We start from the raw sequence: 23,549 nt of genomic DNA on the forward strand, positions 1-23,549 counted from the left end.
CCGTACCTCCTGGGGGAAGCCATGTATCATTGACCCTACAGAAAAATACAGCTTTCTGACCTTCTGTGAGAAGTGGACTCTGCCCCCTCTACAGGATTCTATGCATTGCTGTTCTGGTCATAACAAAATCAATAACTTACATGTCTTAAGCCTTTCTTTTTTGGACCCAGTGCTGGATTAAAGCCCTGACCCCTGAAAATGTTAGTAGACAGATATTATTATGCCCCAAATAGGAATCTAGAAAGAGTATCATTATCAAACAGATAACTAAGCAGCACTAGGAAATGTAACTAAGGCATTGGATTTTGGAATATAATATAAAATAACTTTTTCTTGCCCTCAGCTGCTATATTTGAAAAATAAGAGTAACAAAAATATCCATTTCCTAGGAATGATGTGAGGGCTAAAGGAGACACTACTCCTGTTAAATGCTTACAAATAGTCGACAGACATGGAGTAAGCACTCAAGAAATATTGACTGTGGTCATGAATCCTCATCATTACTATTTCTTCTAGCACTGTTATTCCTGGGAAAGGAGAGTTCTTCATTGCCAGCTGCTGTAAGAGATAACTTTAAACAGCTGCCCTGCTCTTAAATTACTTAAATTTCTCTACTTAATTTAAGAATATGGCCCCAAACCAGCTGTAGGTTTGATTATGGATACCAGTGTTTCCCCTCACTGACATATTTTTCAGAAAATGAGTTGTTTGCCACATTGGATATTACATTAACAAGCATTAAAATACATTTTTTTCAACACCAGAGTAAAAACAAACCCTTTATGGAATTGCTAATTTTTTCTTTCTAATAGCATGTAAGTTTTGACTATAACTTATAGGACATTCAGGACATAAATGCTGCAGTTGTCATCTGTACCCTTTTAAGTTCAACTTGTATATATTATGCAGACAAACCTCACTGTTTTGGGAACCAGCCACTGTTGAATGGCTTCTGAAAGAAATCCAGAATAAGCAAGTTATTGACTTGACTCCAGAAAAGAAGTGGGGTGAGGGGGGAATGTGGGCTACTTCAGGTTTTATTTTGATATGTCCCCTGGGTCTAATACAATACATTTTGTATTGCTTTGACAAATAGTTTAGGCAGGTTTTAAACCACACTGAGTTTCTCTCCACTGCCAGCATTGGCGTTTCAACGCCATGAATTTTCTTTTACCATCAGCAAAGCTGGTTCAGCTTTTAGGCTTGAAATCTTAAGATCATGGATTAACTTTTAAGGTGTTAGTGTGTCCCTATCAGATGCAAAGATAGTTTTCGGCAGTGCCCCAAGGTAGGAAGATTGTTCATATCCTGTCTGGCACACTGCTTGCTCCAAGTAGCCTTCAGTGAAGAAAGCCAACTGTGTTACCTTTGAAAGGAATAGGTTAGCGAATAAATGTAAACATTACCCAAGAATGAAAATAACTTTCTAACAATCTATTTTCCTTTCCCCTGATTTAAGACAGTGTCTGCTGCGAGCCAAAGTATGTGGTTGAAAAAGTTCTATCAAACCCATTGTTTGGTCTCATAGAACTAATTGTGTCCCCCTTTTTAAACAAAATTCAGAGAGCCTGGTTTGTATGCAGAACCCTAAGTTAAGTTGTTCACAAATTCATAGTGTTTCTGTTTCAAGAAATTCTTCCTCCCTCAAGCCTCAGTATTCTTTTCCTCATTTTGGCTAAACATCTGAACTCTTCCTGGAGTTCCCAAGACCTAGGATTACAGATAAGTGCTTTCTAACCAGTCTGCCCCTTGCCATCTCCCCACATGCTTGTGGACATTTCTGAAAGGAGTGAGCCAGTCCTTCTGCCTCCTCCACATCTCCTGCTGACGCCTTTGATGAGTCAGTATGTTCATGAAGATGAAGGGGTCTAGGAGACCTGCTGTGTGCCAGGAGCTTCTGCTGCACAATTCTCTGCTCCCACAGGGTTGGTGCTGTTTGTGCCCCCTCCGTGTGCACATGGAGACTTTGAGTTCACGTGGCTGTCTAGTGCAGGATCCTGAATCCCCACCTCGATTGATCCAAGTCCCAGAGCTATGTCTTTATTTAGTTTTTTTCTTTGTTTGTAAATCATCACACCTTCTCTAATGCTAGAAGGACTCCATGGTAGGTAGAAGCATTCCGAGAGGCAACCCCCAGGTTTTCCAGCTTGTTTCATCAACTCCTGACCAGGCTCACCCCCACCAAGTCACAGGAAGGGGAAATGGTGTCGCCTGGACCCCTGGCCCTTACAGAATGGAAGAAAGATCTTACATTTAGTTTACTGATACAGCAGTACATAGATTTTACTGACTGCATATGAGAAATAAGGGAAATGGTGTGTATTGGAGATCTACACTGAGAAAATATGGCAGATAATGATTCTTCTGTATTCTGCCAGTAAATAATTCAAATCATTAAGAAAATGGTCCACATTAACTTTCTCTCTGGTTCTGGGGAACAGTTTCTCACAGGCTCCAGTTTTTGCCTTCACTAAATGGTAGATTTGGTAATTTGCTTATTTTTCAGAAAAGCAGTTGTATATTCTCAGCAACCTCTTCCTGGCTGAATTGAAAGCAATGCCAGAGACTGGATGTCTGAGGACCCAGTTCCTCCCAGAATGCTTCCTTTAGCATTTGAGCCACAGCCGCCACGGGAGAATAGTTAAGACCAAGCTCAAATCGTGTTTAGGAGGCTTTCAGTGGCGGTTTAGAGTAATTACCATGAGGGCTTTAGTAAAAGCCTTTATCCACAAAACTATTTAAATTATATAATTATATCCCCTACCTCATTCTTCCTTCCTTTCCCTGGATTTGTCTTTCTCTGCTGCACATCTCTGCCCCAGCGCTGAAACCCAGTCTGGACACAGATCCGACACTTCTCTGCCTTTGTTCCCGGAGTGATTCTAGATGCCTCACAGGGACTTAATTGCCTCATGGAACCTATCATAATCCCAAATCCCAAGCCTCTGCTAAGCAGCCAACAGCAATTTCCCCACTGTTACAACGTCTTACCTGCTTCCATTCTGTGAACCTTGCCCTTTTCCAGATGGCATGCCCCTTTGGGAGATTGGACTATTTCCTCAATTAGTGCTGTACATCCACCTCCACCTTGGAAGACCCATATCCGTGTATCAGCAAAGCATGAGGGTTTTTCTTTTTTGTCTCTTTCCCTCTGTCCATTATCTTTAGCAATACATATTGATTAAATGAACTTCATTTGACTCTCTTCACACTCAGCCTTGTGGGGGAATCTCTCTGACCATAAGTTTATGACTTCACCTTCTGTCTGCCCCTACCCATTTTGGAACAGTTGTTCTGTATTGGCTTGGTTCTATATGCATATGCTTTTAAACATTGTATTCTAGTTTAGAAGTTTAGAAACACCGGAGGTCTTTGATCAAAAACTGTATCAAAGAGCTAGCGGTCCTGACTGAGTTGCATACTAAATGGACCAGTTGCATATGATCATAGTTTCTTTTTGCTGTTAAGTGTACGTTCTTTTAACCACTGCCTGGAATGGTCAGAAGAGCAGTTGATATATGCATTGCGTAGGAGTATATGGAATGTCCAGTGTTCCACTGAATCAATAACACATTGTAGAAAAATAAGTTATACCCAGTGGTTTATCCAGCTTGTTATTGTGGGAGTCATAACTCACTTTTTAAGAACGTGTCAACATTGTCCATACTTGATATGGTCACAGTGTATTATTAGGAATGTACTTGGAATGTTCTGTTAATTCATAATTTTAGGGTGTGAACATTTGGAGAGTGTAAAAGAATGAAACCTTATTTGGCCATAAATTTGTAAATACCGCACATCTTAAATGATGAAGTGGAGACCACAAACCACCAAAACAGCTAATAAAATGTGTGTTAGTTTAAGATTCATGTGTATATCTTTATCTTCTTATTTGACATTTTAGATTAATTTATAGTAGGTTTTAAAGGGTAAATCCTTAGCAAACTAAGGTAAGTTCCCCCCACCTTTCCAAGGTAAATTTTATTTCTCTGCTCTAAGGACAAACAGTACCTAAGATTTGATTTTGATTTGATGTTGTTATATCTTAAGAATATGCCAGCAAAACTAGCCCAATGTGTTTTCCCTCATTATCAATTATTTTAAAGCAATATATTTATTTTATTTGATCATCCATGCAAAAAATATACAAAAAGAGAGAAGAAACTCCACATAAGTTTGTAACTTTCAAAGACATTCTCTCAGGTTGGAGGCAGCAATTAAGAGATAAAGAAAAACAGCAGTTGGTTTCATAAATATTTGTTCTCTAACCATGTGCCAGGTGCTGCGTGCCATAAGAGAAAAGATAAAACTCTCATTCCCAGAACTGAAGGGCAGGCAGTTTTCCAGATTTTTTTTTTTTTAATTAGGGATTAAACCCAGGAACATTTTACCACTGAGCTACATCTCCAGCCCTTTTCACTTTTTTTACCTTGAGACATTTTATCTCTAAGTTGCTGAGGCTGGCCTTCAATTTACAATCCTCCTGCCTTAGCCTCTGGAGTCATTGGGATTATAGGTGTGCACCACCATGCCCAACCAGATATTTTTTATGTAATCAAAGAATCAGCTGGTAGAGTTGAATGTTAGCAGACAAAAGGCAGATTGACATAAAATTGAGAGATTTTACAGGAAAACATAAGATAATGCAGTAATATACTCCCTGGATTATGCCAGTGTTATGCAATGGTCCACAGTGTATAGATGTTTCTTCATCATCAGTTGGTACCTCTTTTGTGCTTTCTTGGATGTCAACTTTATGCCAACGTCTGAGCAGGGCACTTTCTTCACAGGTAAAGAAGTTAGCACATTTTATCACTGCAGTAACTCTAAAAAATGGATACTCACCCAGTCTCACTCATGATAAAATCTCTATTCAAGAAGTTAAGTAACCTACCAGAGGAAAGAGCCAGCAAGTGTCAGCAAGGATTCAACTCAAGCCTCTCTGATACCACAGTAATACTCTCTAGAGTGGGTCAAAATGACAAACCATGAGTAGCAGGCTTGGAATATATATATACCCCTGGAGGAAGAGTTACTCACTAGGTCTTGAAATCAGCTTATTCATAATGCTTTTTCTTTGGTATCAGGCATTCAACTCAGGAGTGCTTAACCACTGAGCTACATCCCTAGTCCTTTTTTATATTTTATTTAGAGACAGTGCCTTACTAAGTTGCTGAGGCTGGCTTGGAACTCTCCATCCTCCTGCCTCATCCTCCTAATCCTCTGGGATTACAGGTGTGTGCCACTGTACCTGGCTCATAATACTTTTTTTATGTAATATGTGATATAATCCTTTCTAGAAGCCTGAGCCTATGTTGTGCATAATTGAATCCAAAAGGGGTTAATAATTCTTAGGATCTTAGGTTAGTGGTTGAAAATGTTTCTTATTTCTTGTTTAATTTTTCCATTAAGGAATTTTTCAAAATAAAGTTTATAATTTTTCCTTTTCAAGGTAGATGAAAATATTTGATTACCTTATCTTTACCTTGGACTCTGCATCATGAAGTTGAAGAAAACCTTGAATTCTAAGCCATAGGGTATGTTTTGGCTTCTGGAATGTAGCATCATTTTGTGTCAGATATTTTCAGTGTCCAGAAGTGTCATGTGTGCCCCATAAGTTAGCCTCAGCTCTCTCACAGTCATGTTTTATAGCTGCACATTTGTACCTTCTGCACAGATTGTCAATCTGTCTGCATGCACTGATGAGTTCGGAAGAGTTCAGTGGCTCAACCTTCAGTCAGTTACCTTGTTTCAGTGGAGCCGCCATCTTGGTTCAGCAAGATTTCTCTAAGAGTTTATAACAGTCTACTACATTTTTCCCTTTCTGAGGAAACTGTGAAAACCTGTGATGCTAATATTAAGTGGAAAATACAGGCTCCATAAACTTAAGTACATACTCACAGAGATGAAAGTTATATGTCTTTCAAAAAGTGATTTGAAATTAGCCCTGATTATATGCTTACTCACTTAATTCATAAAGGAAAAGAACAAATCCAAGAACAACAAAATTGCCTTGGTTCAATCTGGCTACCATAACAAAAAAACAGACTGGATAGCTTAAAACAAGAACCATTTATTTCTCACAGTTTGGGAAGCTGGAAAGTCCAACATCATATTATCAGCAGATCTGGTATCTCTTGTGGGCCTGCTTCCTAGTTCATACTCTTGTGTTCTCAACTGATGGAACAGGAAGGGAGTCCTCCAGAATCTCTTTTATAAGACATGAATCCCATTCATGAGGTCTCCATCTCATGATGTAGTTACCTCCCAAAGGCCCTGCTTCCTCATATGATCTTACTAGGCGTACATTTCAACATAGGAATTTTGGGGGGACGTCAAACATTTATCCCATAACAAATCTATTATTAAATATTTCCTCTGAAAGCCAAAGTTCAATTCCCAGACTTTTGGTTTTTTAATATTTTTTGTAGATGGACACAATAGCTTTGTTTTATTTATATGGTGTGCTAAGGATGGAACCTAGGTCCTCACACTGGCTAGGGAAGCTCTCTATAGCTGAGCCACAGTCCCAGCCCCACCCCTCAGAGTTTTAATATATTACTTTTTTTCCTTCCTGGGAATAGAAACCTTCTTGTAATACAAATTTATCATCTGACCTGTACACATTTAATGGATTGCTAGGGATAAATATAAATGCCAGGTACTTATTTGTATTTGAACCCAAACACCGAAAAATGCTTTGAATAAATAAATATAGGTAGGCTTTTTTCCTTTAACTTTTTTATTTGGGGTTACCCTTGCTGATAAACTTCCTTGGAATATATATGGGCAATCGTACGGTATCAGCTGTCACTGCAAATGGCCCCAAATCAAGGTGTGAAAAGCACCACCATTAGGTGACTTGCATTGGACTGGTCTGAAACCTTTTAACCTTTGCTCTGACTCTGCTCTGTGAACTCTTGGCTGACTATCTTCACGTTGAAGGCTGGGGGCTTTTCCTTCCCTTTCCTTAGGGATATTTTGACATTCTCCACTAGGGTGTTCCTTGGATTTATTCCTAAGTTAAAATATCTTTTCTGTAAAAAGGAATCAGGAAAAAAACAAAAGAGCTAGACACTGAAAAGAGCCTTTCTTTTTTATTTATTTATTTCTTTATTTTTTTGCAGGTGCTTTTCTGCAACATTACATTTTGGGCCATCAAAAACATAGTTCTTAGGTGGCCTAACATGTTCTTTGCACATCTGGCCTCTGGGTTCTTTAGACTATTCCAAGCGAGTTTTGCCAAAATGAAAATGACAACTGTGTACTATGATACTTTCTAAACAAATCAGGGCTTCCGATAGAGTTCAGTCTGAAAGTGTGTCAGATTTCATTGTCTAGGGTGCTCTCTGTGATTTTTATCAAGGGTTTCCTTGTTGCAGATCATGTAAAAGTAATGAAAAGATTACAATAAGGCTGTCAGTCTCTGATTTCTTAGAGATAGCTGTGGTGTTATTTTATTGGAGGGTGTTCTGTGAACATATTTTCTGTTTGTCAGGCATGTTTCTTATAAATCCAGTAAATATTCTTTACTTCTTGGTCCACTGTTATACAATCTGTATTAATCACCAAAGTAGCTAATCTAAGTGTTCATCCTATTATATTCATTAATTTTTTTATTATTTCAGGGAGAAATGCTGAATCATCATAATTACCTCTCCATGTTTTCTATAATAAGAGAAGCATGGTAACATTTTCTTTATTCTAATTCAGAGTGTCCAAGATTGTGCTGGAGATATAGCTCAGTTGGTAGAGTGCTTACCTTACAAGCACAAGGCCCTCGGTTCAATCCCCAGGTCCTGGGTTCAATACCCAACAACACACAAAAAAAAAAAAAAAAAAGAGTGTCCAAGAATACAAGAGTTTTACAAGCAGCAGAAAAGCATCCTCAAAGTGGTCACAGGAGAAAGCCCCTTGAACTTCCCACAAGGTGTTCTGCAGTCATTAATAAAATTAGGCTACCTCTTCATCAGGGCCTCATCCCAAACAGAAGGTAGCGATACAAACAGAAAAGACACCACACTTTGTGCCATGTTATGTAAGTAGAAATGAAGTTGTTTGGAGCATCCAAAGTGTTCTCAGTCACCTGTAGAACTCAGGGAAATCGAATCAAGGAAATGATTCTTGGCTTATATATTCATTAATTTTTACATAAGAAAATCATGACTTTGTGTGTAGGCTTAAAGCCCTTGAAAAAAGACAGAGCCCGTGGGGAGAATGAAGATGCAAAGAGAAATGAGAGGAAAAGAGGCAAGGAAAGGAGCTAGATTGCTGTTCCAAATCCAGCGCCAGGCTTCAGGGGAAGGAGAAGTTTAAGGGAAGAAAATTGAAGGAGTTTGTTCTTGCATAAATGTGTAATGTTCTCAGTGAAGGAACTAGACATTTGCTGAGTGACAAGAGCCAAATTTGTAATCATAAGGAGGGAAGAAAAGGCCTGGAGTAGCCTGCCCTCTCTCAGAGGCACCTTTTCCTTTCTGTGCTATCAAGACTGAGAGGGGAGAAGCCATGTTGATTGTAGCTGAAACTGAAACAGGCAAGGCAGGAAAGCACAGTGGGAGGCTCATCCTGGGAGCGCCGGACTATGTGGAGCACTGGGCACAGGGAGAGGGGACTTGAGTGGTGACTGGAAAGACCTCGGGGGTGCCAGCTGGTGGTGCACACTGATCCCACATTACCTGTGGCTCCTCCGTCTGTCTAGCCACCTTCTCTCTGACCTGACCCCTTTCCTGCCTGTACCCCCAGCTGCCTTTACCTCAGAACGCCTCTCTGATACTCCTTTCTGTTCAGCCCACAAATAAAAACATGCAGAACAGGAAGACACAGACCTTGTGTTGTGTTGTCTTCTGTAGTCTTTGATCCTCTTTCTGATTTAGCTTCTCAATTATGTATTTTCACTTTCACAAGTCACTAAGTTTAAATATTTAAACATTTCCCCCGTCAGTAGCCAAAGAGAAAACAAAGCAGAAGCTAATACAGTAATAAATTTATCTGGAGCTACAGGAGATGAGCTTCAATGCAATATGGCCATAAAGTACGACTCCCAGGCTTAGGGGAGAAGCATCAACTTTCATAAATAAAAGAATTTTTAAAGTATTCCTGGCAGTAAATAAGGATAAAACATAACTTGCAGCACACAGCCAAGAGCAGAGCTACTTATAAAACTGTAAACTAAAATAAGAACATGTTTGCAGCTCTGTCCTTGCTGTTTTCTTCACCCTCAGAAGAGAGGGCGGTGGGAAGGTGTCCACTTCCCTCCTGAAATGTTACCTCTCTTATCTCCTGACACCTCTTGACTTGCTGAAGATCTGCGATATTCACCAAGGAAACCCAGGGGTACTGACGCCACAAATAAGAGAGTTTGCAATGAATTTTAAGGTGTGAGAGAATGCCTGAGAAAGGAGGGAGATCAGGAAAAGCAGGCCTGTGGCCCGCAGGTGGGTCTTAATGAGGACAGTTCACGGTGCTGGGTTTACTTGACCTTCAGTCTCGCTTTGCATCTGATCTTTAAAGAAACTGAAAGTTCTCCCAGAGTCTTAGGTTTCATTTCAGGTGATCAGCTCAGAAGTCACTTGGGCAATAACTTAAAACAACAGCAAAAAATGACAGAAGCAGTTTAGTGAGCAATGCCTTTGTTTAAAGACTACTGAAGCAATGGATTATTTGTTCCCTAGAAAATTAGGGAAAAAGGAAAAGAAAATTCACATTCATTCATTCCCTCCCTCCCTTCCTCTCCCTGCTCCCTGCCTGTAATCAAAAGTGATAATAAAGGGGAAGTGGAATGCTGACAGTGGGATGAAATCATAATCTATCAGTTCTCTCATTCCATAGCTATGTATTTCCTAAGCATGTGTAATTGCAGGCACTGTTTGTTGCTGGGAAGCAGGTTAGTGGTGGTCTCTCTCCTCAAGGAACCAAGGGTTTTGCTAACATAGGCCAAGTTACAGGAAGCTGGCCTGGGAGCTCCGTAGGGCGGGCTTCCTCTGGCTTTTGGGGAGAGGGAAATGCAAGAGGCACGCTGGTGGAGGGTGCTGTGAGGGACCCCCGGGGCTCAAGAACCACTTTAAGGAGCCTGGACTTCATCTCAGCATCAGCAGCAAGAAGTTCTGGAAAGATTGTAGAGCAAGAAGAGACATGATTTGTGTTTTAGATTTGTTTTAGAGCTCTGTTGGTTAAAAAAAAAAAAAGACAAGACGAGAAGCAAATGAAGAGAGAAACAACAGAGGAATGGTGTGGGCATTCCATGTATGACTTGTTCTACCTGGTACTTCCAAGGTCTGGTTTCTTTTTCCTGCATTGGGTAGAGAAAGACAAGTTAGCATAGAAAACTTTTTTATGATCTTTAAAAATTTGTTCTGATTAGTTATACATGACAATAGAATACATTTTGATACATCATACACAAATGGAGTATAATTTCTCATTCTTTGGGTTGTATATGATGTACAGTTACACTGGTCATGTAATCATATATGCACATAGGGTAATAATGTCCGATTCATTCTACTATCATTCCCACCCTCTTCCTCCCCTCCCCTCCTTTCACTCCCCTCTGTCTGATCCAAAGTACCACTGTTCTTCCCTAGTCCCCCACCCTTATTGTGAATTAGCATCTGCCTGTCAGAGAGAACATTCAACCTTTAGTTCTTTGGGGTTGACTTATTTTGCTTACATGATATTCTCCAGCTCAATTCATGTAGTTGCAAATGCCATAATTTCATTCTTTAAGGCTGAGTAATATTCCATTGTATAAACATACCACATTTTCTTTATCCATTCATCTGTTGAAGGGCACCTAGGTTGATCCATAGTTTAGATACTGTGAATTGAGCTGCTATAAACATTGATGTGACTGTGTCACTATATTATGCTGATTATAAATCCTTTGGGTATAAACTGAGAGATGGGATAACTGGGTCAAATGGTGGTTCCATTTCAAGTTTTCTGGGGAATCAACATACTGCTTTCCATAGTGGTTAGCATAGAAATTTAATTCTGAATTTAAATGTACTTGGGTTCCTGATGAAGGAACTTAGACATAGAGCTGTCTCATTTTATTCAACTACAGAAGAGAGATAAGTACTGGAACTAAGTGTGAACTTGAATGTATACATGTAGCCCTTAAAACTGTGACTAGCCTGGACCGGGCACTGTGGCACATGCCTGTAATCCCAGTAGCTCAGGAGGCTGAGGTAGGAGTATGGCAACTTCAAGGCCAACCTCAGCAACTTAGGCCTTAAGCAACTTAATTTTGAGACATTGTCTCAAAATTAAAAATTAAAAAATGAGCTGGGGATGTGGCTAAGTGCCACGGGATTCAATCCCTGATACAAAAAAAAAAAAAAAAAATGTGCTAAGGCATGTGCTAAGTATTTTATTTTGATTCTATATCAGTTGGTCAACTTACTTGTTTGTTCATTTAATCAATATAAAATTGTTTTTAAAACAATCCTGGGATCCAGGGTCGTCTGCTATAAATTACCGTCAGTAAATTCTGCTTAAAGAACTCCACTGACATTTTCACCTCCTTCTCTTAAGTCCTCTTGGGCCAAACATTTCCAACAGGAAATAGGAGGGTGAGGCCTGTAAATTAAAACAGCCCCAATGTAAAGTGTGAACAGAAAATTTCTCAAAGAATTCTATATGGTGGTCCTTTGTGTCACTGCAGGTGAGGGAACTTGGGGGCGGGGTGCTGTTGAGTGAAGTTCCAATGTCAGGAAAGTTGGGCAGTCTCACTTTACAGTACAACGTGGTCTATTATTTTGATAAACAGATTCTGAAATTCCAGAACATAGTGTGAACCAAATTTGAATACATTTACAGAAACACCTTCAAAAATCCCCCATATAAAATTTTAATTACCTATGCCTTTACCTCCCTCTTTGTGAATTAACTGTGAAATAACTACACCACACCCTTAAATTGGAACATTAATTACTTATGCTATGAATATGATAAAATTATTATGTAAGTGTATTATTTTTATCATAGCTATATTTTGTCATATAAATATATATTTTACTTAATATGTGTAACTAAAGACAGCCCTCAGAACAATAATCTAATAGGAGGAGACTTGTTCCTTGTGTTTTCTTTGTGCAGGGACAACACTGTGTTTCTTCACAATGTTAGGGGTCAGTGAAACAGGAAGTCGACTTCATTAAGTTATAGGAAGTCTGTCGGATTTGGGGAGAAAAACTAAATATCTAGAAACTGTTTTTCTCTGAAGAGCTAGGAAAGCAGTTCTAAACAGAGAAGACAAATGCATTTCTTCTGTAGAGCTGAGATGAACAAGGCTTTTTTCTTGACATTAAAGGTTTTTATTGTGCCTAAAAGTGAAGTCTTCATTGGTGGGAGGGCTTCTTTTATTTGATGCATCGAGATTACCAACCCAAACTGGACATGATAGCGTACACCTGTAATACCAGCAGTGTAGAAGGCTGAGACAGGAGGATGGCAAGTTAGAGACTAACCTTGGCAACTTAGGCCCTAAGCAGCTTAGCAAGACCCTGTCTCCAAAAAAATTTTAATTTTAATTTTAAAAAGGGCTGGGGATGTGGCTTGGTAATTAAGCACCCCTGGGTTCAATCCCTAATACACACAGAGAGAAAGAGAGAGAGAGAAAGAGAGATTACCAAGCCACATGTCACCATCCCCAGCTAAAATACAGCATCACAAAATTATGATTAAAATCATAGAAGCCAATTCATGAAGTGGCAAGAGATTACAAATCCTGAATTTCCTCCTCTAGGTTCCTGTGAATTAAATTTCAATAGCGTTGAGTGCTTTTGAAAGAATACCCATAAATTATTGAAATTGTATTCCCAACTTTTCCCCTTGGTTCATGGCAAAGCAGTTTTGACTAGTTCATAAATTAGAACAGTGGTTTGGTTTTTAACAAGATAATTTACTGAAAATATTCTTGCCGTATTGTGATTGTGTGGTTAGAATAATGAGCAAAGACTGCAGAGTCAGCCGAGGAATGGGTAAACCTGTGGTCCCAGCCCAGCCCTGCTGCCCCCCGATGTGTGGCTTCCGTGGAGTTTGTCAGATAACATCTGTCCAGTCTCCTCTAAGGGGCTATTGGGAGAACCAAATGAGTGAAAGTTTGCAAAAGCAATTTGAAAGATAAAAAGCACTAAAAATAACTAAATGTCGTTACCAAACATCCTGAAGGCATCTGAGTAGAACAAATGGAGTAAATGTTGACGGGCTTTGTGTTAATATTCCAGGCAACCAGGGAAACCCTCAGTCGGCACTGTGTTACCCTTGGGGATGCACTTCGGAAAGAGAATGATTTTGCTCTTATAATTGATGGGAAGACCCTCAAGTATGCCTTAACCTTCGGAGTCCGGCAGTATTTCCTGGACCTAGCTTTGTCATGCAAAGCTGTCATTTGCTGCAGGTAAGTTCTTAACATTGTCAGATTTCAATAAAAGGACCTTGAACTTTAAACATCCTTGATCTTTAAAAGTTCCATGAAGTTCTCCTACCCAGAACTTGTAAATGTTAGGTCACCTAATTCGTTCACTCAAGACCTGAAGTTCCCTGAGCTGGGACTTGTTAGAACTGTTGAAAGTGAGCCCTAACAATCATTACTCAGGATTATTCATAAATTTGAACCCACAGGTTTCTTGCCATTATCTGTACTTAAAACTTAATTATTGGGGCTAGGGATGCAGCTAGTGGTAGACTGAGTGTTTTACATGCACAAGGCCCTCGGTTTGATCCCAGCACATACATTTAAAAATATATATATATATTTACCTGCATTTCCATCTTAGATTATTTCTATAAGGATTCTGTTTTCTACACTTAAATCTTTGATCCTACTGCCAGGAGTTGTTTTGGGGGAATGGCATGATGGGAAGTATAAACTGAGTCATTTTCCAAATAGGTGAGCATCTTTCTAAAGGCTGACTATATGGTCCCTTGTCTACTAATAGTGTCTATATCCTGAATTAAAATCCGCTCTGAGTTATCAGATTCTAATCCATAAAATTGCATTTTTGTAAACCGCTTAACTCAAGACCTCCCTGAGTTTCTTATCATGGAATCTTCCTCATCTCTTTTTCTTAATTGTTTAAACTGTGTCTTCCTAAAGTCTGAAATATGCTCATGCATGCCCCATCTCCTCCCTTCGGATCACCATGAAACTTTAGGATTTTCTTCTTTGTTGTCCACTTATTGAATCTTACCAGTTGGGCAGACTAGGTCCAGCGGGTAGCACTTTCTCAAATCACTTCTTTCCCTGGGATACAAGGTATTAATAGGCTTCCAAAAAATTTTTCAGAATACATGCATTTTACATTTTCTTTAAAGTTGTCATTTGCTTTTATAATTCTTTAAGTTATAATTACTAATAAAGTGTTATGTTTTTTTAAACTTTGAAAAGAGGGGCAGTTCTGGGTTTAGTCACTTAAATATCCTGTATGTGTTATTATCTTTGTACTTACAATCCATACCTTGTAGATAAGCCTAAATTTCAATTGAAATATACTTCCTGAAATAGGATTTAAAGCATACTTAATAAGTATCCTGTATAAGCATCACTTCAACCTTTAAACTTATGTCATATTCAGAGAATTAAGAGCTGCCTTTTATTCCCAGAAATCTATTTTAGTCATAGAATCTATTTTTCTTCTCCTTGGCATATATTAATAAATAATGTTACTATAAAGCTCTTGGACTGTGCAGATGTTTAATGTTAGTAACAATCAGGTTCTTTGCCTAATCATGAAGAAAGAGTTGGAAATGATTTTGACTTATTTTTACTTGGGTAGCCTCATGCTTTTTAAAATTTGCTTTTACAGTGACTTTTCTTGGTTCCTTTCTAATATCTTGACAAGGTCTTGCTGACATTCAGCTCTGACAGCCCTCCATCAGGATAATTTTGTGCCAGATTTGGTCATTTATCACTTTCACTAATGGGTTCATAAGGATCAACAAAAGATTGCTCAAAAGCTTGAGTTTTAGCCTGCTGGCTCCTACTTGGTAATAGAACACAGAAGACAGGGCTGTGTAGATAAAATGACCAGTTTGCTTGAGAGAGCATTCATGTGTGCCTGCTGTGTGCTGGGCTTATAAAGATGAGTAAGACTCACTACCTGCTCTCCTTCTTGCATCTGACTTTTTGTTTTAAGCAGAATCACAGTTGGTTTGAAAGATGTGGGAGGCCAGTTTTCATAATGCAGTCTTTGCAGCTGAGCTTCATTTTTAAAGCATTGCTTAACACAGTACCTCCCACCATTCTTCAAAACGTTGAACCACAAAATTAAACAATAGCAGAGGGAGAGAAAAACTAGAAAGCAGAGTCAAGGGAGAAGAAATATGTTCTGGGCTTGTGAAATTCCCTCCCAAGATCCTTGTCCTGGATGCTCACAAGTCACATGGATCTCAGGGTTCCTCCAGGCCCAAGGGACCCTGGGAAGGACTCACACTCTGCCATGCACGTGCAGTTCAGCTCTGAAACTGAGCTTATAAAGATGTGTGTGGCCCTTTCCTCCCCCAGTTCTGTTTTATGCATGTTTGAGGACCATGAAGGTCCCTGTGCAGACACTGAGTTTTATGTAAAGTTTCAGAGTTGCATTTTTTTTTTCTTTAAGTAAAATATCTTTCCTCGAATTTTTTTTTTTTTTAATTACCTTCATACTCTCTTTTCCCATAAGGACTATGGTTCAGCTTCCGCCTGGCTTTAAGAATTGGCCTAAGCCTATAATTACATCAGTGCCACTGCTGGATTTATGTCTGTGCACCTTCTTGGCCTGGTGCCTCTTGACATTTAAACTATTGGCACAGACCATCTTCTTGTCATTTCACTCACCGACCTCCAAGTGTAATTTCCATGATAATGCCTCTGTCACGCGAGGGGAATAGGTGGGCAAGTCTGTGTATCATTCTTGGCGATTAAACCCCAGTGTCAGTTCTCATTTCTCAGATGATTGCAATCTTCCAGCCTCAGGAAATTCTCCATTTTACTCCATTAGATAGACGCTCCAGATAAATACCAAGTATTATTTCAAAATACAGTACAGTACTGTTTCCCAAATTTGTCTGTGTTCATGCTGGCTTTCTGGACTTTTCCCTCAAATTGAAGCTGCTTTCCATTCTACTGGCTGTCAATCTACACACATGAAGATAATTCAGAACCAGACCTTCTGCAGTCTTCTTTCTAGCCACAGCCAGAGTGGAAGCAGCAGGGAGAGACTTCCTGTAATGGATAATGAGTCTCTCCATATTCCTCCCATCTCTAGGATTACATCAGCCACTTTCCTCCCTGACATTATCAGCATCCAGGACAGAAGACAGTTTTTAGCGTCTGCCTCATTGAGACAGTTATACAGATGAGCTTCTGCCCTTGGGCTTCCCTCTGAACTGAAAGGAGCAGTTGTGCTCCGTCGGTAGTCATTACCCCTCTCACCACCATTTTCTGAAGGGAATATCCGGAGACAAAACTAATCCCTCCCCAGGCCCCAGAATTATTCAGGGCTTTGGAGTCCTGGTTTTGGTTTACACAATGTAAGTTGCATGTTATACCTCAGATATGTTTGGTGAAGAATGTAAAACCCAAGAAGTAGAATGCGATCTGTTTTCATTAGCGTTCACAGGCGCTGTGTGGCCCGTCTTTTCACCATTGTGTTCATGTACCTGGGTAACTGAGCTGCTTCTTAGGAAGCATGCATACTTTTCAGGTAGTTTCTGATTCATGTTCCTGGTTGTAAACATGAGCATTTTGGGGGTGCTTTTTCCCTCTTACTCCCATTCTTTTGGGGTGCTACTTCCCTCTTACTCCCATTCTTTTGGGGTGCTACTTCCCTCTTACTCCCATTCTTTTGGGGGTGCTTCTTCCCTCTTACTCCCATTCTTTTGGGGTGCTTCTTCCCTCTTACTCCCATTCTTTTGGGGGTGCTTCTTCCCTCTTACTCCCATTCTTTTGGGGTGCTTCTTCCCTCTTACTCCCATTCTTTGGGGTGCTTCTTCCCTCTTACTCCCCTAGTCAAGCCCACTGATTCTTATTTGTGTGATCACCGACACTTTCAAAGAACATTTGTTTCTTCCTCCAGAAGAAACAGACATGCCCACAAACAGGCACGATCACATGCATCATTTCAGGGACTTCACAGAACCGCTTAAACTCCTTGGACAGGGAGTAGTGAGGGGGAAAAACTTGCCATAGGACTCATGGAGATTTGTGGACATAGTTGAAATGAACAGCAATCTTGAAGTTACAGATAAATAATTCCTGATCTTAGTTACCAGTGCCTTATGCCCTGAGGCCTTGCAGTTTGTAGAGCTGATATAATGGCATTTTGACTGGGGATTCAGGAAATGCTTGTTCTAACTCTCTCTCTCTCTGGCACTTTGGATACATAATGGAACCTCTCACTGGCCTTGGTTTCATGACCTGTAAAATGAAGAGATTAGAGTACAACCCTGATAACAGTCCTCCAGAGGACCTGGGATTGTGAACAGAGAAGAGTGGAGCTGCTGTGACATGGAAAGGCGGGAAACACACACACACTCACACACATGCCAACACACACACAGACACCCTTCCCAGGGCATTCCATCCCAGCTTGAAAGCATCTGGGTCAGAGGACCTCCCATCGCCCTGCAGTTTCTGGATGAACTCTACTCCTGTTGGCCACTCTGCTAGGAATAGCCTTTCTACTGCTCGGATCAGCTGAACCTAGGGAAGCAGCTGCTCTGCCTCTTTTACTGTTCCCTCCAGAAGACTGGGAATGTTGCAGTGAACTGTTGCTGTGTGTTAAATAGCGTGTGGTTTCTGAGGTCCTCATCAGTTCACATAACCCAGCCTTTCAAAGAATTTTACATTTTTTCTGTAGTTGTCAGTTTGGTTTAAACATATTTTGAAACTTATGTTCTGTGACAGTTGGTTGAAAATTGGCTTAGAGCCTCCAGCTTTTAGACTGTCTAGTAATCACCGTTCTTCTACATAATTTATGTACTCATGTCTTCTGAAAAGCAGAAGTTAAATTGGAGTAAGCATTTTTCCCCACTTGCAACATCTCTAATCAAAGTTAAACCCCTCTTTTAGGCCATTTTCCCCGTAGTGCACAAAAAAACACTTGACTTCATTGAGCATCGTCACTTGGGAGTGGCATTCCAGGGAAAACCTTTTCACCTAACTCTGATCAAAGGTCCTCCAAGAAGAGGTCTGAAGGGACATTTTGAATATTTTCTGTCATAGCATGAGTCCATTAAATAAAGGGTCAAAGGCAGATCTACTTCTTGAATCTTTTGGGATTGTCTTAGCTTTCAATCCTTCTCTAAACAAATGTTCTACTTAAAAGGTAGTCATAAAGCACAAATGAAGCTAATAAATGCTCAACAGACATTCCTTTAAGGAAAAGAAAATTGTGAGCACCATTGGATGCCAAGCAGATGTTTGGCTTTGAAAAGACTTACAAACTGTTAATGAATGTCAACCTTATATTTGCTTCCAAGAAAATATGAATAAATGTTGGAAATGTTGAGAGAATATTTCTTTCATACAAGTATGGCTAAAAGAGGATACACCAAATAAATTTTATAACTTTATAAAATGCCCACGTTTTTCTTTAACATTTTCCCAGCCCTGCCCATCTCATTTGCCTAGTAATGTTAAAGGAACTACATGCTTTATGACAGCCTGGTAAGCCAATGCTGATGTGCTACAACAAAAAAAGTCCGCAAATATGTAAGTCTACAAATATGAGAAATGTAAATGCTGGCGAATCTCACTGTAATTCAACATTGAATAGTTTTAGATGTGACTTTTTAGATAAACCACCACCTATATACACACACACATCACACACCTTGGCACAATTGCATATTATATAATTCTGGCAGAGTTCCTTGTACTGAGAAGCACAAAAGCATAAGTGCACACAAAGTGAATTTTCACCCAGTGTACACACTTCTCACCCAAATGTGACCTGTACTCCAGAAGTACTTTCCTGCTTCCTTTAGTTATTAGCCTTGAAGGGTAACTGCTATTTTGATATCCATCACCATCCTTCTTAAATCATCTCATTCAGTGGATTCTTTTTCTGTTTCATATTTTACTAACTTTGAATATGCATGTGTATCTCCCACAATTACATTCAAATTCTTGATGAAATTTTTCTCTGCAGCAATTTTAAATGAAGAAATCTAGCTTTCCAACCAAATACTTCTATAAAGCTTTGCATAAATCAATAAACTAGTGCTCTAATATATTCTTCAAATACAAATCTGACTAACAGATTGCTTACAATTCTCCTTTAGTTATGATTTGCCAAAGACATGATATGTGGAACAGGTGGCATATCTCTGACCTGTCCGTCTGTTGACCCTATTGTGTAGGAAAGAGAAGCAGAGATAGTTTGGCGTAACTGGTTCTCCACCTCCTTAAATTTCTGGTTTTGAAATTCATTCATTCATTCACTAGATGTTTTTCTAGCACCCACCATGTGTCAGGTACCTTTATAAGTGCTAGAAAAAAAAAAAAAAATCCCTGCCTTCATTTGTACCTGTTGTTCAATAAAACAAACACACACACACATATTTAAAAGGTAATAATTCCTTGTGTATACAGTTACATGTGAACAGTAACAACTGGTATATATCAGACAGATATATGTAAAGTCAACGGTAATATTGCTATAAAGGAAAAGCTGGGTTTCCTGTCCATTCTTATGTACAAGAATTCTTTCTTATGTACAAGTGTTCTGGGTATCTATTTTTGGTTGATTGTAGATATGGCAAATATCTTCTACTGACTCTCCTTAATTCTGCATCTGGTGTTCTTCCTTGAACAGAAATCATCGACTCTGACATGGTGGACTCCATGAAGTTCTGTGGTTTGTGCCCTTGGGTTGTTAAGGACTTCCCATGCACAAAGATACTCTCCTACATTTTCTTCTATTAACTATACAGCTTTATGTTTTCCGTGTAGGTCTTTAATCCATATGGAGTTTATTTTTGTCTGTGGTATGAAGGAGGAGGGACCTCATATTATTTATTTCTACATAGTGAGCAAATTCTCCCATTACCACTTACTAAACAATCCACTTTCTCCTCTGCCTGTGATGCCATCTGGTATAGCACTTCGCACTAGGGCCAGACTCTCCAGAATCCAGGCTCCACCTCTTAGATGCTAAGTGACAAGTTACTGAATTTCTCTGGCTTTAATTTCTTCCTCTTCAAAATAGAGATGAAAGTAGTTGTTCTGGAGTTATGAGGAGTAAATGAGTTCATTCATGGCACCTACTGTTAAAATTTTTGTTGCTCTTGTGAATGGAATCTAATTTTGTTAGAGCCTAATTGAACATTTCTGATGAGGAATACTATCATATGTAAAGATTTCTGTCTGACCGTTATGGACTTTTCTGTGCCTATATTCTTTTTTGTCTGATATTAAAATTGCTAACTTGGCTTTTCTTTTTTCCTATATGCCTTGTCTTTTTTTTTTCCTCTTAAATCTTTGTTGTTCTTCTGTCTGAATTCAGACTACTTGGGGTTGGATCCTAGCTTTGCTGGCTGCTGTTTTACCATAATTACACCATATAATCTCTGTGCCTCAGTTTCATTATTTGAAAAATGGCAGTAATAGTGACCTGTCTTGGGTTGTTCTGAGAATTGAATGCATTAAAACAAGAACTTAGAACGTAATGGTGCAAATGAGCATTATCATATGAGCAGAATAAAGTATATCTCTCTCAGACTCCACCCTGCTGGATCTTTTTGTTTTAATTCAACGTAAGAATCTCTTTCAATCAATTTAACCCATTTATATTCATCACAATTATTCTATTTTGGGCTTTATTTCTTCAATTTTATTTCATTTTCCTTTTATTATACATTTCGTCTCTCTTTTTCTCTCCCTAACTTCTATTCTCTAGATTAGATCTTCTGCTGGTTTGAAATTTTCATACTCTTTTTCATATCGGGCTACCTCTGAAGTTTTAATAATTATATTTTTGTTTGTTTTCCCCTTTAAATGTCTGTATGTATTAGTAAGTTTTCCTTTCCCTGCACCCCTTAAGAGAAGGGAACTGAAGATAATAAAGTAATTCCATGTGTGCCTCCAGTGTCCATCTGATCTTGTTTCTTTGTAAGTAATCTCTTTTTTCTCATTGGAAACTTTTGGAAACTTTTATTATTCTCAACTTCACCATAATGTATCTGAGTATAGATGTCTTTTTCACATCTTTGTTTTTGGCACTGTATGATTCCCTTACACACACGTAATACATACAGATGTATTACGTGTGTGTATATATACACATACACAGTTATCCTTCTTAATACTATTAATCAGTTTTTTATTTTTCATTCTTATATTCACTCCTTGGACTCATATATTGTATATATACATATACTATAGACACTTTTATTCCTCCATTTCTTTTCATTTTTCTCATAATCATTCCTTTAATTTCCTAATGTCTTCTGGGACATTTTTTATTCAAACTTTTAGGCCCTGTTATTCTGATTTCTCAGTTCACCATTGGATTCTTTATTGTAGCAGTAATATTTTTATATGACTATTTCAGTTGGTTCTTCAACATAACTGTTTGTTCTGTTTGTGTGTATCTAAAGTCTTCCCATATTTCTCCAGTGTAGTTTGCCATGCTTCTTTTAAATTCTTTTTATATCTGTTTTTACTAGCTCTACTTTCTTGGGTGCTGGGGATTAAACCCAGGGCCATGCGCATGCTAAGCAAATATGCTACCACCCAGCCACACCCCAGTCACTAGCTCTGCTTTCTTTAAGTGGTTGTAATTCTTTGGTGTTCATGATCCTCTCCCTTAGGTTGACCAGAAAGCTCTTGCTCTCCCAGTGCAAGACAGGAGGTGGGACTTGTTCCTGTGGCCTCAGTTTTAGGGCACTGGGAATATACTGTTTGATTTGGGATATTTTGTTTTTCAAGCATGTTAATTGGGAGACTTTTGAATTTTCACAAGTTCCAAACCTAAGAACAAAGTTTGCAGTTACAGCAAGAAAGGAGCCACTTAATTCCATCCAGCCTGGTCCCACCCACCTCACGCTGATCACCCACCAGACCTCAGCTCCTGTGGGGAGCCATGGAGAGGAAAAAGCATACCAGGAAGCGCTCCTGCCCAACTGTTCCTTGCCCCCGCATACCCCTCTCTTCTTCAGGTCATCTAACTCTTATTCGCCATTCCGTGTTTCCCCAGAGGTTTCTCACAGATTTTATTAGTTGATATTTGTGCCCCTGAAATTTACTGACCTCCTGGCATCTTCTGGGTTAGTTTCCAGTTTCTGTCAATAGCCTGTGCTGCAGTTGTTCCTTCCACCACTAGGTTTTTGAAGATTTGGGGTTTGTTTTTTGGCTTCATCCTTTTTGTTTGGAGTGGGGAGAGTTTATTATCTGTTTTGTGGTGCTGGGGATCAGGCTCTGGCTGGTATGCACACTAGGCAAGCACTCCACCACTGGGCTACACTCCTAGTCTGTTTACTAGCTATTTTTAAGTTAAGCGTTTCCTTAGAGAAACCTATTCTTATGAGAAATATTTTTTTTAATAAGGGATGGTCATAGGATAGGGGGAGAAAGGAAGAGCAAGATGGTTTTTATTCCACTAAATAAATAAATAAAACTCCAGCCCTTCCACACCTCCCCAGTCATGGGAAAGAGGGAAAGAGTGGACATGTAAGCTCCAACTAGACATCAGCAATGGATGGAGATAGAGGCTGTCGGTCCTACTACTCTGAGAGCAAGGTCATAAAGGGCACAGCTAGAACAGGAAAGCACCCTAGACCCTCTTGATCAGGGGTCATTACACGTGCTTCACAGTGGGCAACACGCCGCTGCCATAGGCAAGACTCCCAAGAGAGGCAGGTGGGCCTCCTTGTGTGTGGGAAAGATTCTTGTCTCTTTCTACCATCTCTGTCTTCTTAGAGCAGGGATCTGGAGAGAGTCCTCTGTAGTATAGGTTCTTAGTATTTAACTCCTGAGATAGTAGTTCAGTAAAAGTCCTTAAATTAATAACTCTGAGGAGCAAACAAATATCCTGAGGTCTTCCACTTTCTTCTCCTTACCTTCTTCCACAGAAATTTCATCATATACTAAAGAATAATGCTTGATTCCTTGATGGATGAGGGACAGAGTACACATCCCCAGCTCTGCACTCTTCTCAAGCTCAGTTCTGACTTTCTAGGAGGTATACTTCTCTGACTCCAGGATATCCTACTATTCTCCCAACTTATGAGTATCTAGAACTTCCCTGATATTTTTCCTCTGGAACTCTTCCTGACTCGACTCTTTATGTGTAGAGCTTCATTCTTCCAGTTACCCACATGTGAAACCTCAGCGTTACCTTTGAAACCACTTATTATTCAGCAGCCCCTCCCTCACCTCATGACCTTTCTTGTTGTCCTGGGAGAGATTCAGATAGATGCAGAGATGATAGATAGATAGATAGATAGATAGATAGATAGATAGATAGATAGAAAGAAAAATATTAATTTTTTTGATGCTGCTTCTACCATGTTCTTTTCTTTCTCAAAAGCTCTTAACATTTTCTATGGCTTACTGCTAGCAG

The 23,549-nt window shown here is 39.4% G+C and overlaps 1 protein-coding gene across 4 annotated transcripts in view; it reads left to right on the forward strand.

Annotated features, from left to right (window-relative positions):
- Atp8a1 (ATPase phospholipid transporting 8A1) overlaps window positions 1-23,549 on the forward strand; it is a 216,025-nt gene that overhangs the window by 140,727 nt on the left and 51,749 nt on the right. For all 4 annotated transcript variants that reach the window (XM_047567308.1, XM_047567309.1, XM_047567310.1 and 1 more), the window contains one exon: window positions 13,230-13,402. In XM_047567308.1, coding sequence (XP_047423264.1) covers window positions 13,230-13,402 — 173 coding nt within the window. The remainder of the gene's footprint in view (window positions 1-13,229; window positions 13,403-23,549) is intronic.

This window comes from Sciurus carolinensis, chromosome 10 (genome assembly GCF_902686445.1).
Source record: "Sciurus carolinensis chromosome 10, mSciCar1.2, whole genome shotgun sequence".
NCBI classification, from domain to species: Eukaryota; Metazoa; Chordata; class Mammalia; order Rodentia; family Sciuridae; genus Sciurus; species Sciurus carolinensis.